This window comes from Littorina saxatilis, linkage group LG16 (genome assembly GCF_037325665.1).
Source record: "Littorina saxatilis isolate snail1 linkage group LG16, US_GU_Lsax_2.0, whole genome shotgun sequence".
Classification (NCBI taxonomy): Eukaryota; Metazoa; Mollusca; class Gastropoda; order Littorinimorpha; family Littorinidae; genus Littorina; species Littorina saxatilis.
In genome coordinates, this window is record NC_090260.1 from 39,497,434 (window position 1) to 39,513,668 (window position 16,235).

Here is a 16,235-nt window from a genome sequence, read left to right on the forward strand (position 1 = left end):
GTCCAGTGAACACAAAGCAAGTTTTTCAACCAGTTTGCAAGTCGTGTCCAGAATCAGAAGTGGTATAGTTCTGGATGTGCTCTAACAACCACTGTTCCGATGGTCAGTGGCTTTGTGGAAATAAACTCAACTGTCACATTTCTTGTCAGGAAACACGAAGGTTTACAAAAACTATCAAACCTACAAAAGGTCGCAGTCTCCCTTCTTGCATCAAATTATGGTACTCTGTTGACCAAAAGCCACTTTTAGTCATTTCAAGGAACGTAAAATATCAATATCAAACACACAAACGCAATATTTTCCAGTGATAAACTTGTTGTTTTCCCCTGTCACGCCTGAAGTCTGGTAGATCACCCGAGAGCAACATGTTGTCAAATCCACAAGTCTGTCATTTGGATATGTGCTTGACAAATCGGCTTCAACATTCCCAGAATCAAAAGCGAATACTGTTATTAGATGATTATGTGATTATATCTACATGTGGGATCCATGCACAAAACAAAAACAACAAACCCACATATACAGTTGTCATTTTGTAGATTGCATTCTAAGGCATTGTAGATCACAGAAGATGTACACTTTTCATAAAAATTAAAAATAAAAACTTATTCCACAGCTTAAAACCTTGCAAGCGTGTTGTGTGTTTCAAGAGAGTGGCGTACTGTTTCCCAGAATCAGACAGACTGCACTTGAGCCTAATGGAGTACCTTCATAGTCATAAGACTTGGAGTCTTCTGTCCAGTCCCTGACGACAGCAAATAGCTACAAGTTGCTACTAACGCGCCACGTGACTCCCACACTGTGCGCGTGTAGACAAGCCCTTGTCTTGTTTCAAGTTGCAGGCCTAATCGTCACCGATCACAGAAAAGTCAACACGCTACACCTTGGCCTGCTCCACACTGACAGCAGTAAGTTCTCGCCGCGCGACTGAGACGCAGTGTCATTATACGCCGGGGGCGAGCCTGTGACATGCTGTCAAAGCTGAGTGGGCGGGACTAAAACCAACGTGTCCACACTCTAGTGCTCGCGGCATGTGCACTGAAAATTAAGTCAGCAGTCCCAATAAACAAACAAGTTGCTGAGCCATGCGCATGCATGCACAGCTGTACTCAGGGCTTCATTTCTGCTACTTTAGCTGCAGGCTATTTTTAACACCCTCCCTTTCCTCACAGCAGAGATAACACAGCAGCTAGTAGCTCTCTCGGTGGTATGCACTGAAAAGGCCAATCTCCCAGTATAGCGCGGAAGCAGTTTGGTATAACAGGCAAGCGAGCTTAACAGTGTGCTGGCTGCAGCTGCTGGTATCCAAGCTATTACCTCTGCTGGGCTATTTTTAACTCACACTAAAACACAAGCTAGGAACAGCCGTACTGATACCCGGGGAGCGTTGCCTAAGCTTCTTTGTCTTCGGCGTTCGACAAAAGCAAACCGTTATGTAATGTTATGTAACGTTTTGGAGGCAACGCATAGCTTTGTCGTGGCGATCGCGAGCGTTAGTTGGTATGACCAAGCTACGAACAGTTTGTGTGTGTGTTTGTTTTGAAAATGTGCGTGCATATGCTTGTAGATGTCTGTGTGTGTGTGTGTGTGTGTGTGTGTGTGTGTGTGTGTGTGTGTGTATGTGTGTGTGTGTGTGTGGATTCATGTGTGTGTTGGTGTGTGCGTGTGTGTGTGTCTCTGTGTGTGTCTCTGTGTGTATGTGTGTGTGTGTGTGGGTGTATGTGTGTGTGTGTGTATGTAGATGTGTGTGTCGATGTGTTAGTTTGTGTGTGTGTTTGTTTGGAAAATGTGCGTGTGTGTGTTTGTAGATGTGTGTGTCTGTGTGTGTCTGTGTGTGTGTGTGTGTGTGTGTGTGTGTGTGTGTGTGTGTGTGTGTGTGTGTGTGTGTGTGTGTGTGTGTGTTTTCTTCTCTGTTTCTTTTGTTTTTGTTTGTTGTCAAATTATTGGTTCAGCTTATACAGGTTATTAAACTAAATTTGTTTTCTTTGGCCTGTGACAAACATGAAGCTTTAACTGGACGCCATGACACTGCATTTAGGTTAGGTTAGATCACGAAACAAACTAGTCCGCTTCGTGCAAGAGTGAATGTGTTACCTCTGCTGAGGTGAACACTGGTTAAGTTTGCCTGTTTTGATTGTCTAAAAAATGCTGTACGTCATTTACAATGTATCGTACTTGCTCGTTAGCAATGCAAAATCTGCACAAAAGCATGGGATGAAAGGAAGACAGTTTTATGACGTCAACTCGTCGTCGACACGGAATTTTGGCATAAGTCCATGCTTACAACTTTTGAAATGGAAACTCTGTTTATATTCGTTCTTGGTACTTATAGAAAAATATATGAATGCTTAAACATATGCAGTGTAGATCATATTCATGAAAATACTAATCATTAAGCTTAATTAAGGAAAGTATGTCATACATTATTTTCTTTCCAACTGAAATAGACACACGCCAGTTTCCTTTATCTCTTGCGTCATTTTCTTGACGTTTCCTCACCTTCCAACTTCATTTGGGGAAAATTACGCCTTTTAAAAAGAGATTGTCGAGTGAGGAAACCGCATTAGGATTAATGCTGCCGCCAGTCTTTAATTTAGCTGAAAGGTTGGTGGCATTACAAACACACACACACACACACACACACACATACACATACACACACACACACATACACACACACACACACGCACACACACACTCACACACACACATACACACAGGTTACGCTACTGAATATTTATTTCAGTCACTTCACCTGTGACAGGCTCTCAAATAAAAGGGAAGAACGAGTTTTCGTAACAAAGTACACTTTTATTTCTATCTAACTGACAGCAGGTCTGGAAACAAAGAAATAAAATACAAAACTTTAAATTGCAACATTACATAGAACAAGTCGCGTAAGGCGAAAATACAACATTTAGTCAAGTAGCTGTCGAACTCACAGAATGAAACTGAACGCACGGCAAAGGCAGTGAAATTGACAAGAAGAGCGGGGTAGTACTTGCGCTGAGAAGGATACCACGCTTTTCTGTACCTCTCTTCGTTTTAACTTTCTGAGCGTGTTTTTAATCCAAACATATCATATCTATATGTTTTTTTGAATCAGGAACCGACAAGGAATAAGATAAAAGTGTTTTTACATTGATTTCGAAAATTTTATTTTGATATATTTAATTTTCAGAGCTTGTTTTTAATCCAAATATAACATATTTATATGTTTTTGGAATCAGCAAATGATGGAGAATAAGATGAACGTAAATTTGAATCGTTTTATAATTTTCTCTTTTTTTTTTACAATTTTTAGATTTTTAATGACCAAAGTCATTAATTAATTTTTAAGCCACCAAGCTGAAATGCAATACCAAAGTCCGGGCTTTGTCGAAGATTACTTGACCAAAATTTCAACCAATTTGGTTGAAAAATGAGAGCGTGACAGTGCCGCCTCAACTTTCACGAAAAGCCGGATATGACGTCATCAAAGACATTTATCAAAAAAAAGAAAAAAACGTTCGGGGATATCAATCCCAGAAACTCTCATGTCAAATTTCATAAAGATCGGTCCAGTGAGTATACGGGCGATATGTGCCGCGCATGCGCGGGCGGCCGGTGAGGGGAGGTAACTACCAGGGCCTTGTTGTCAAGGTTTTGTTTTGATTTGGGGGTTACCTCCCCCTGTTTCCAGGGTTAGTACACACACACACAGACACACACACACACACACGCACGCACGCACATACACCACGACCCTCGTCTCGATTCCCCCCTCTACGTTAAAACATTTAGTCAAAACTTGACTAAATGTAACAAGTCGCGTAAGGCGAAAATACAATATTTAGTCAAGTAGCTGTCGAACTCACAGAATGAAACTGAACGCAATGCCATTTTACTCGTAGCATCGTCAGGCCACCGCTCATGGCAAAGGCAGTGAAATTGACAAGAAGAGCGGGGTAGTAGTTGCGCTAAGAAGGATAGCACGCTTTTCTGTACCTCTCTTTGTTTTAACTTTCTGAGCGTGTTTTTAATCCAAACATATCATATCTATATGTTTTTGGAATCAGGAACCGACAAGGAATAAGATGAAAGTGTTTTTAAATTGATTTGGACAATTTAATTTTGATAATAATGTTTATATATTTAATTTTCAGAGCTTGTTTTTAATCCGAATATAACATATTTATATGTTTTTGGAATCAGCAAATGATGGAGAATAAGATAAACGTAAATTTGAATCGTTTTGTAAATTTTTATTATTTTTTACAATTTTCCGATTTTTAATGACCAAAGTCATTAATTAATTTTTAAGCCACCAAGCTGAAATGCAATACCGAAGTCCGGGCTTCGTCGAAGATTACTTGACCAAAATTTGAACCAATTTGGTTGAAAAATGAGGGCGTGACAGTGCCGCCTCAACTTTCACGAAAAGCCGGATATGACGTCATCAAAGACATGTATCAAAAAAATGAAAAAATCGTTCGGGGATTTCATACCCAGGAACTCTCATGTCAAATTTCATAAAGATCGGTCCAGTAGTAGTATAGTCTGAATCGCTCTACACACACACACACACACACACACACACACGCACACACGCACGCACATACACCACGACCCTCGTTTCGATTCCCCCTCGATGTTAAAATATTTAGTCAAAACTTGACTAAATATAAACAAGTCGCGTAAGGCGAAAATACAATATTTTGTCAAGTAGCTGTCGAACTCACAGAATGAAACTGAACGCAATGCCATTTTTCAGCAAGACCGTATACTCGTAGCATCGTCAGTCCACCGCTCATGGCAAAGGCAGTGAAATTGACAAGAAGAGCGGGGTAGTAGTTGCGCTAAGAAGGATAGCACGCTTTTCTGTACCTCTCTTTGTTTTAACTTTCTGAGCGTGTTTTTAATCCAAACATATCATATTTATATGTTTTTGGAATCAGGAACCGACAAGGAATAAGATGAAAGTGTTTTTAAATTGATTTGGACAATTTAATTTTGATAATAATTTTTATATATTTAATTTTCAGAGCTTGTTTTTAATCCGAATATAACTTATTTATATGTTTTTGGAATCAGCAAATGATGGAGAATAAGATAAACGTAAATTTGGATCGTTTTATAAATTTTAATTTTTTTTTACAATTTTCAGATTTTTAATGACCAAAGTCATTAATTAATTTTTAAGCCACCAAGCTGAAATGCAATACCGAAGTCCGGGCTTCGTCGAAGATTACTTGACCAAAATTTGAACCAATTTGGTTGAAAAATGAGGGCGTGACAGTGCCGCCTCAACTTTCACGAAAAGCCGGATATGACGTCATCAAAGACATGTATCAAAAAAATGAAAAAATCGTTCGGGGATTTCATACCCAGGAACTCTCATGTCAAATTTCATAAAGATCGGTCCAGTAGTTTACTGAATCGCTCTACACACACACACAGACAGACAGACGCACATACACCACGACCCTCGTTTCGATTCCCCCTCGATGTTAAAATATTTAGTCAAAACTTGACTAAATATAAAAAGCAAATAGCAAAGAGAACACGAGTACACCTAGATTAGGCAAAATATGTATTACAAGAGGACAAAATAAGACTAAAGAGAGTACCAGAACTACCTCCACAAATCAAGAGAAACAATGTCTATAAAGACTGACCACACTTTCTAACCCCTGCACCAACAGGCAAGACAGTAAGTCTTGTAACTTAACATTGCGCTCACATCAGTCAGCCAAATCCTGTTCAGTCGTACACACTGAGAGCTTTCTCACATCAGTCAGCCAAATCGTGTTCAGTCGTACACACTGAGAGCTTTCTCACATCAGACTAAAGGCTTTTGTGTATGGTGCAGGGTCTAAAGAAAACAATCACTCCCACATGCATCGACAACCACAAGGAATACGAGTTTACCTGTTTATCAGACTTTGTCGTGGGACGGAGGTGTTTTTATCGTACTTAATGTGTGCAGTTTGGGACTTTTGGAGGGACAATTGCATGTTTTACTCCGTGCTTGTCCTGCACAGGCTTGCTTTAGTAGAGGCAAAGAAGAAAAGCGTGAGACAAACGTCTTAATTTTATACTGGGTAACTTTACTTGGCATACCAAACCATAGTAGGGTAGGTTGCAGGAATGTACACACAAAAACATACCACCAAAACAACTACTATGAATATTTGAATGAACCATAGTAGCGCAATGCTCGCATCTAAATACAAGTACAAATGTACTACAACTTCTAATATTCATCAAGGGAGCAAACTTTAACTTTTAAATTAACCAAAGAAACTGTTTCAACAAGAAATTCCTCCGAGGTAGGAAAAACACCCCCGTCAAAGGGAAATAACCTTCTCAGTTGGTGGCAGTGACTGAGTGAGAATGGTTATTTCCCTTTGACCATTAAGATGTCCCTCTATAAGTCCTTGTATAATTTTAATCCACCAATAACTCCCTAACCGTGTGTTTGACTGGTCCCAATTTTTGTAAGGACCGTCTCAGGAATGTATGGAACTTGTTCACCAAGTTGGTGACGATCGGTCCGTTCATTCTTGAGATCTATATGCGAACACAAACAAACAAACAAACACATGGACCGAATCCTATACACACCCCTATACCGGGGGTGTAAATAGAAAAGTAATTAAGGGCACCGTCAATAGCATATGGAATATATACACACCACAACAGAGAAAGAGCCAGGGAAAGAGAGAGAGAGAGAGAGAGAGAGAGAGAGAGAGAGAGAGAGAGAGAGAGAGAGAGAGAGGGGGGGAGAGACAGAGAGGGAAGAGAAAGAGCGAGAGAGAGAAAGAGAGAGAGAGAGAGAAGGAAGAGAAAGAGAGGGTAGAGAAAGAGCGAGAGAGAGGGGGGAGAGAAAGAGAGAGAGGGGGAGAGAGAGAGAAAGAGAGAGAGAGAGAGAACAGAGAGAGAGAGAAAGATAGGGAGAGAGAGAGGGGAGAGAAAGAGAGAGAGAGGGGGGAGAGAAAGAGAGAAAGAGAGAAAGAGAGAGAGAAAAAGAGAGAGAGAAAGAGATAGACAGAGAGAGAGAGAAAGAGAGAGAATGAAAGAGAGAGGTTCCGCGATATCCGCGAAAATCACATTTGATCATTGTGTTTGGATTATTGCTCGTACTTTAACAATGCTAATAGCAACTGTCTCTAATTCACAAGCAGTATAACATTTTAACATCATCAACAACAACAAAACATCATAAAAGTGTAATAACATTCTGTACATTTATAGGTTCTGCAAAACAAGCAAGTCGCGTAAGGCGAAACTACAACATTTAGTCAAGCTGTAGAACTCACAAAATGAAACCGAACACACTGCATTTTTTCACCAAGACCGTATAGCATCGGGCCGCTCGTGGAAAAGGCAGTGAAATTGACAAGCCAGTTTAGCGCGGTAGTGGTTGCGCTGAGAAGGATAGCAAGCTATTCTGTATCTCTATTCTGTTTCACTTTCTGAGCTTGTTTTTAATCCAAACATAACATTAACATATCTAAATGTTTTTGGAATCAGGGACCGACAGGGAATAAGATAACATTGTTTTTAAAACTATTTCGAAAATTTAATTTTAATAATAATGTTAATATTTTTAATTATCTGAACTTGTTTTTATTTCAAATATAACATATGTATATGTTTTTGGAATCAGAACATGATGACAAATAAGATGAAATTATTTTGGGATCGTTTCATAAAAATATTATTTTAATCACAATTTTTAGATTTTTAATGAACAAACTCATCAATTAATTTGTAAGCCTCCAACGTGAAATGCAATAAAGTCCAGGCTTCGTCGAAGATTACATGACCAAAATTAAAACCAATTTGGTTGAAAAATGAGAGCGTGACAGTGCCGCCTCAAATTTCACTACAAGCCGGATATGACGTCATCAAAAACATTTATCCCAAAAAAGAAACAATAGTCCGGAATATCATTTGGAAGAATGTTTATGTAAGGGGCGGGGACGTAGCTCAGTTGGTAGAGCGCTGGCTTTGTAGCCAGTTGGTCGCTATTAGCGTGGGTTCGATCCCCACGTTCGGCGAGAGATTTATTTCTCAAAGTCAATTTTGTGCATACTCTCTTCCGGTGCCCGAACACCCCCGTGTGTACGCATGCGCACGAAAAAATCCCAAGTTCAGGCGAAAGTCTCAGGGCTTGGAAAACACGAAGACACGCATGCATCATCTCTCGTCTCTGATTATCATGATCGTATTTCGATACTTTGACGAGACAAACCCAATGCTGGTGTGTCGAAGAAGACAGCCACAGCGGGCTTGTTCGAATCAAAGTATCACACCATATCTTCAGCGTATTACCAATACCTGTCCCAATATAGATCAATAGTCAGTCAGTCATGTTTATGTAAAGTTGCATGAAGATCGGCCTAGTAGTTTCATCGGAATCGACCTACACACACATACACCACGACCTTCGTCTCGATTCCCCGTCTATGTTAAAACATTTAGTCAAAACTTGACCAAATGTAAAGTGTGTGTGTGTGTGTGCGCACGTTTTTCTGTCTGTCTGTCTTTTTGTACGGTAATCACGTCCTTTAATCGCAAAGCACACACAATTGAATAATATTACCAGGCACTGGATGACAAAAATGCTTTCATCGTCAGTAATCTTAAACTGAAGAGTTTTGTTGGTTGTTCAAACAGCTACCTTGCCAAGAAACGCCTCATTTAACTTCTTTTTTTCAAGAAAAGCAACAATTCTTTAAGATAACAGCTTGGTTTTCTCTTAACTGGGAGACATAATTATCAGTCAAACGTTTTGGTGGGTTATTGTTCTCAAAGTTCGTACCAAATTTGATAGCGCATTCCCCTTCATAGCGCCATACTTTGCTGTGAGCTGGAGGAACATTGAATTTCAGCCGCAGTTGCACGTCACGGTTTGACCCAAATGAGCTGGGACGTGCACCGTGACATCGCGAATAGACGACCCCAGTCCTCGTCGTCATACACTGGCTTCGAGGTCTGAACATAGACAACAATCTTCCTCTCCAAGCCCTGGACAAACCGACTGCCAGCTGCAATGACGTGGTCAGCTCCTGCCATGGTAGCTACATCTTTCACACGATCAGCGTCGCCTGTTTCTAGAACTGTGACCGGTATGCCTTCATCCCTCAAACCTCGTACGAAGCCGCTGGCTGGGTTGGTCACGTGACCTGAAGCGTCTTTCTCATCATCATGGAAGAAAGGGTCCCAGGAAAGTACGAGCACGTCCCTGTAGCGCGGCGGTTGTAGGTTTCTTCCTTCCAATAGATCTGTGATCAAAAGCATGCATTGAATATATTCGATAACAATCTAGTCTTGAAACTGAAAAGAATAGGATCATACCTGAGACACAATGCCCTCAGATCGCTTTGAAATATAAACTATACGATTCTGCACTACAAACAATGTTACCACGCAGGAAGGCTGCCTTTTATTCGCAAAAAGGAAATGTCGCAAATTTGCAACAACAAAAAGAGCACTCTTTGTGAGTGTTTTTGGGGGTTACGTCCCCTGAGTGACTTCCCTTGTTTATGTACGTGGCACTTAGATCAGTTGTAACGGGTGCGGTTCCAAGGCTGCTACGTCATAGAAGGCAGCGCTTCTGGACTATTATTTTGTTTCCAACACCGTAGAGAAACAGCGCCCTTAAGCACATTTACTCACTTTGATGTTATTAATCATAGATTAATATCATGGTACCCCTCAAAATGGACGCATAAGTTTGACTTAGTGCGTGTCTATGTCACTGAGAAAAGAACCAGTGAGACATTAAACCATAGGACCTTTGGATTAAGGGAATGATAAAATAAATACAATAGGACCATTTTTCAATCTATTCATGGAATTTCAATTTTCATTAGAATTAAATAACAAATATTGAACAAGCTGACCTATTGATCTTTTATGTCCGAGTTCAAATGCTAACCAATATGCTGGACCTACATGACGTCATGTACAAAAACTGTTTTCTTTGAATAATGGGAGCACCCCTGTAAAAATAATACCTTATAGATGTCACATGTACAATTCAATACAAAATGAGTTCGGTAGTGTCATGGAGTTGCTGAACACACTTGCGAACATGGTATACCTTATTTCCATAAAACAAGTCTCTTTAAATGTGTGTACATTTTTATAATAAACATGACATGTCTATAATTATATGCTTGGATTTAGCGATTTCTAAACAGAATACAGAATACAGAATCTTTAATTGCCCAAGAATAAAGAATACAATACAGTCATTGTAAAACGCCGGATACGACGTCATCGAAAAAGTCTGGGGATATATCGTCTGGAAGATTTTGCATGTACAGTTTCATGTCTAGTAGTTTCATTTGAATCACTCTACACTCACACACGCACGTACACACACACACACACACACAAACACACACACACACATACAAACACACACACACACACACACACACACACACACACACACACACACTGGAAGCTCACCAGTGTTCCCAACGTGCAAGGTAACAAGGGTTCTGGCGACCTCCTTCCCGCATGCTTCACATTCATACGTTTCCTGTTGTGGATTATGTCCATCGCCACGATGAGTCACTTCTCGCACAGGTGGACCATAAGCAGGCAGCGGAGCTGAGGATTCTTCATAACCCTGGACATTCCTTCTCTCTCCTAGAGCGCGGTGCTGAGCCACGTGACGAGTGACTGACGGTGGTGTCCTCAGGCCAGTTCTCAGCACAACCTCGGTCAGCAATGGTGGTCTCAAGTTGTGGTACATGGAGGCAGCCCAGAGGTGTAACCCTGGCCCCACACGCTGTCTGAGCTTGGTGCAAAACTCGGCAAAGTGAGTTTCGCTGTTACTGAAACAAAAGAAAGAGCTTCAGAATTATAGAATAAAAAGTCTTTATTTGCACTGTATGTTAGTTCATCAGATTTGACATTGGTTCGAATTTCTTGGCCAATTTTCATTTTTAGACAAGTGAATAACTTCTGAATTCACAGCATTTGGGTGAGGCATGTGATAGCACGGATAACGTATCAGACTAATTCCAGTGTAGACCTTGTACTTAACATGCATTCATGAAAACATCTGATGTTACTCACTCGGTATAATCATCACAAGCTTCGTCCACGATGACAAAGACTTTATCTGGTACTGACTGACTGAGTTCTCTCAAAGCCTTGTTGAGCTCCATCGGCAGATCATACATGTGAAGGTGAATCAAGTGTTTATCCGCTTGTTCCACCATCTCCCTCAGCTGATGAGCGATCATGTGTGACGCCGCCATGTTGCCCTCCCGTGTGCTCACGACATGCACAGGTTCTTTTTTGTTCTGAATCCAGTCTATTGCTTTCAGAATCAGAACGAGAGATTTTCCTGTACCAGGAGGACCGCAGACGAACACCAAAGGAGACAACTCGTTCTTCAACACGTCCAGCTGAGTAGGGTGCAGTACAATCTCAGCTGGGGCGAATCTGTTCGCTGTCTCTGCGACCCCTTCCCCTGGCAGACGGAGATCAGGGCATTGGGCTTTTGCCAGGCCGGGCACTGCTGAACACGGCACAGTGACTGTGGTCGCGGGCCCTCCAAACCTGGAATGGTTGACAGGTGGAACATGTCAGACAAGTGCAAGATTAAGAGTAAACCCTGCGATTACACTGTATAGATAGCAACAGAGATTATCAAGATTAAGAGTAAACCCTGCGATTAGACTGTATAGGTAGCAACAGGGATTATTATCAAGATTTTTGGACAACAAGTCCTAGAAGTATCTCTCTTTTGTTTTTACCCAAAAGCATTAATTCTTAAAACATCCTCACGCATCTAACACAACATGACACAGTCGAGTTGCATCCACCCAACCAGCCCCCCTCCCCCTCCACACATACGCACACATACATAGACAAACGTACCGTGACACGAGGTCCACATAAGTATCATCCGTCATGGAAGGGTCTGGCCCATCTCTTGCAGCACACTCTTGCCACCACTGGGCAGGGTTGCTCACATCATCTTGTGTAAGACACAGGGTGGTGGGGTCTGTGGTTGGACTGACCAGCAGACAGTCACGTAGATCCTGACAGAGGAGAAACAAACACACACAATATACAGTTTTTACTGCAGTTAATTTTCTAACCTCCACTGAGAGAAACACATCCAAAGTCTCCTCGTATCACTTGTTCACAATATTTGGCAGAGTACGACCAGTATTGATCTGCACTGCTTGTATAATGTGTCTTGGAGTCATTTCAAAGTGTGTTTACAAAAGAGAGACCATCCATGTTATAACTAGACCATATATTCACACGTATGTATGTCATGCAAATGACGTCAAGGGGACAAGCTATCTGATTGGATAAATATGCGGAACTACTTTTGCAACAACGTGGCGACTTCCACAAAACCGTGAACAGTTTCCTGAGCAAGGAACTGTACAACTACCGGTACTTCTTTGTAGAACCAGCATTTGACAAAACTTCATGACACCACAAGTGAGTCGCTGATGCAGTACGACTACTCTAATTGAAATGTGTGTTCACAAAAACCAGTATCATTTTCGTGTAAGTGCAGATACTTTTATAAGTGTTACGATTTATTTTGCTGACACATTTACCGTACTCGGAAATTAAACGTAAGTACTCGGAAATTAGTTAGGTTGCCTGTTTCGTTGATCGTAACAGTAAGTTCCCCAACGTAAATTCTGATTCTTTGTATCTCTTAGGACTTCCAAATGTTGTACGATCTAAAAAAGAAAAAAAGAAATAATTCCTCCAAAAAAATATATTCGCAGTTTCCACTACAATTGTATTCCTTTGGGATGAGAACATGTACGCACCTTCGAGTTTTACTTTCCCACCATCATTTTAGACGAGAGATTTCTACATCTAGCTTCACATAACGTATGCCATATCCACATTTTTCCAACCCCACTAATACTAGATTCCCTGACCCCATATTTTGGCGATTTCTGTAACAGAGAAATAGTTATCTTTTCTTGTCTTGGTCCACGCTTGGTAAGGTATCTCCGTTTCTATTTTGTTAATGAACCCCGCTATGAGTGAAAAGTCATGAAAAGGATGACAAGGGTTTCAGGCGTATGTCTGAGTGGAATAATGCTCTCATTCCTGGTTAAGCCTTGGTGGCTCGCTGATCTTTACAAGATGGACTAAACAGCAAGGACGCTGTATTTTATTTAATTGACGGCACCTTGAATTACTGGTTAACTGCTCATATGCGGAGTCATTTCGGGGATCATTAAAGTCTATAATGCAAACGTCTGGTGGCTGAAAAACATGCACGCGGGGAATGAATAAAAGGCGACTGTAGGCTATCCTCGCGAACAGCAGTTTAATTTTGTTTGAAGAATTTCCCAGGGAATTTGCTCAAATAAGGAAACCAAATTTGTCCTGTGTTGGCAAAAAGTCAGCAGCAACGTAACACACACATTTGAAAGACATTCAGCACAACTATGAAATAGAACATTTCAAAACGCAGATACCGGGTTTTATCCTACATACGTGAGAGAGACACCCGTGAGATAATAATCGTTCAAATCACACGTGTGTATATCATGTAAATGAGGTCATGTCAAGCAAGTCTGGCAGGGACCTGTTTATCCACTGCTTATGATGCCAAAGTCACCGAGACAAACGTCATTATAGAAACAAAAATTGCGCTCGCTAATTACCCTCGATGAATCTTTAGAACTAACACGTCACGCCACACTTTCAGAGTGACGTTTCTTTGCTTTGACGTAATAGATTGCACGAGGCTTTATAAGAGATCGAGGTTCCAAAACAAGCGTCTTCAATTTAGCTGCCTCGTCTGCAAGACATTTTCAGTAAAATACACGTAAGTACAGTATGCAGGATAAACAGAATACTACATGGCTTGCTGTGTCGTACCAGATTTACACTCGTTGCTTTTTCAAATAGTGAACAGCTCGCTTTCGCTCGCAGTTCAATATTTAAAAAAAAAACGCGTGTAAATCTGGTACGACACAGCAAACCATGTAGTATTCTCTATCTATCTACACCATGCTCTACATTCAGGGAATGTTAGTTGATAAATCGTGTCCTCTCTGTGGTTATAGCACCATACACTATCGCACGCAGGTACACGGGACAAACGGTATTGATTTTGACCAACCTGCTTCAGCTTGACATTGGCACCTAGCGCTGTACGCAGTTGGTCCCTGGTGATGTTGGGCATCATCAGCGTTGTCCTGATCCTGGGCTTGTTCTGATCGTGTGACACCAGGTGTTGGAGCACGTCGCGTGCCTTCTGCATCTGCGTAACGGCCTTTTTCACTTTATCTGCAATGGTTATCTGCTGATCCACCACTGACATGTTAGCCGTGGAAACACTGTCTCCAAACGCTTTGAGTTCACACGCCAAGAGTCCGTACTTTCTGTGAACAATCAAAATGTCAAAATCTCCCTCGTGTTTTCGTTGTTGTTTTAAAATGGAGTCTTTCGGTTTGGGTGGTATAGGTGTTTGGGTACAAGACAGATGTTTCAGATACTCATTGAACTGGAGCTGTGAAATGACAAACATGGCTTGCCCGCGGGACACCTGGTGTAAGCAGCTCAGCACCAGATTATTTGCAGCGTCATCTCGAGCGTCGCTCTCCTGGCTGAGAGGCTGTAGGACGTACACAGTGCGCCCTGCTACCTTCTCTTGATCGTGTTGTGTTCTGTTCATGTACACTGCAGGCACAAAGTAGGACTGTGTGGAGAGCTCCGGATACCACTGCTCAACGCGCTGTTTGCACATTGCCAGGTCGGGTTGCGCTGTCATGTTGACTGTTGGCTGCTGACAAATAAGAACCGTGGTTATTGTGTGTGTGTGTCAGTGTGTGTTTGTGTTTGTGTGTGTGTGTGTGTGTGTGTATGTGCGTGTGTGTGTGTGTGCGTGTGTATGTGTGAGTATGTGTGTGTGTGTGTGTGTGTGTGTGTGTTTGGTTTAAACGATATTTTATTAATGAATTACAGGGTGGCATGTATATACGATATAAACATTTGTGGCCACACAACAAGCTAAGCTTATATTAAGTGTGGTTATAAATATGTACATCTAGATAGGAATTGTTATTTCACGTTATGTCAAGGTCATACATGTAGAATCACTTCTACCCTTATGAGAACGCAAGACAGACAAGATACAACTTGTACACACACACACACACACACACACAAAAAAGAGGAACAAAATGCAGCAAAAGAATTAGAGGATGTGACAGAGGACGGGAAGGACTGCAATATCGGGGAGATTCCGGGGGAGGAGGGTGGGGGGGGGGGGGCAAGAGAGACGATGAGAGACTTTCACAGACTTGCTAGATCAATGCTACTGCAGCAGCAAAAATTTCATTTACATTGTACAAACTAATTAAGCTGAGTTTAGTCATGTGAATACACAGAAAAACCTTTAATAAAAAGATTTACTCAAAACTTGACCTTCAGTAAAAACGTAAAACAGCATGACCTGCCAATAATCAAATACTGGATCATTGACATGGTGACCACAGGTAATCAAAATCTATCACTTAACCTTATAAAGCTACGTACCTTTTCGAATATTTCAATGTTTTCGGTAAAACGTAGGTTTAGCAGACCAAACAATAAACATTGTACATTTTGATGGTCATTCGGTAATGTGTGTATAGTTAGTCTTCGGACATCATCGTAATTACTACAAAATAATAAATAATGTTCAACATTTTCATTTCGATATCCGCACTGACAAGTCGGGTTATCACTTAAGTGGCGTTTCACCATATCATCATTTAAATCGCTCATTTCTAATCTTAGTCTGCAGTGTATAATTCCGTCTTTTCTCTTGCCATAATATACTGTTCAAAAAGGGCGTGTGTACCGAGCACGCCTGTAACTTCACATGAACATAGCCTGAACATAGAAGTGCTGGTCGGACGGACTGGGTTTTTAACGATTGCTAGTTTGACTTCTGTTTTAGTCGAGAGAACCGGCACCAACGAGCACACACTCTCAAACACATAGGGCTTGTCATGTTGATCACAAGAGAGAAATAGAACAGGGAATAGAAGGAAACATAACAGATTAAGTCCCTAGAATATGACGCGATGGACGACAGACCTCATGAAATCTATGACGCTGTGATGATAGTCTCGGCAAGTCGAGACTAAAACTCAGCTACAGCACTGAACGACTCAAGTTCTCAAAACCATGGTAGTTCCCCTTGCACATCCGGTCGGCAGATACATGTGCATTTTGGAATG

General features: G+C 41.2%; 2 protein-coding genes across 2 annotated transcripts in view; both read right to left on the reverse strand.

Moving 5' to 3' along the window:
• LOC138951045 (uncharacterized) overlaps positions 1-16,235 on the reverse strand; it is a 511,167-nt gene that overhangs the window by 319,647 nt on the left and 175,285 nt on the right. The window lies entirely within an intron of this gene.
• Positions 8,893-14,779, reverse strand: LOC138951371 (uncharacterized). Its single transcript, XM_070322987.1, has 5 exons — positions 14,129-14,779; positions 11,893-12,056; positions 11,083-11,571; positions 10,468-10,838; positions 8,893-9,272 (listed from the first exon to the last, which is right to left on the reverse strand). Exons 1-5 carry the CDS (start codon positions 14,777-14,779, stop codon positions 8,893-8,895), a joined length of 2,055 nt encoding a protein of 684 aa, XP_070179088.1.

Coding starts and splice junctions, on each gene's coding strand:
- LOC138951371 (XM_070322987.1), bottom strand. CDS start 14,779: ATGACAGCGCAACCCGACCTGGCAATGTGCAAACAGCGCGTTGAGCAG. Junction 11,572..11,892: donor TATGTGGACCTCGTGTCACG/GTACGTTTGTCT, acceptor CAACCATTCCAG/GTTTGGAGGGCCCGCGACCA. Junction 10,839..11,082: donor GCTTGTGATGATTATACCGA/GTGAGTAACATC, acceptor CTTTTGTTTCAG/TAACAGCGAAACTCACTTTG.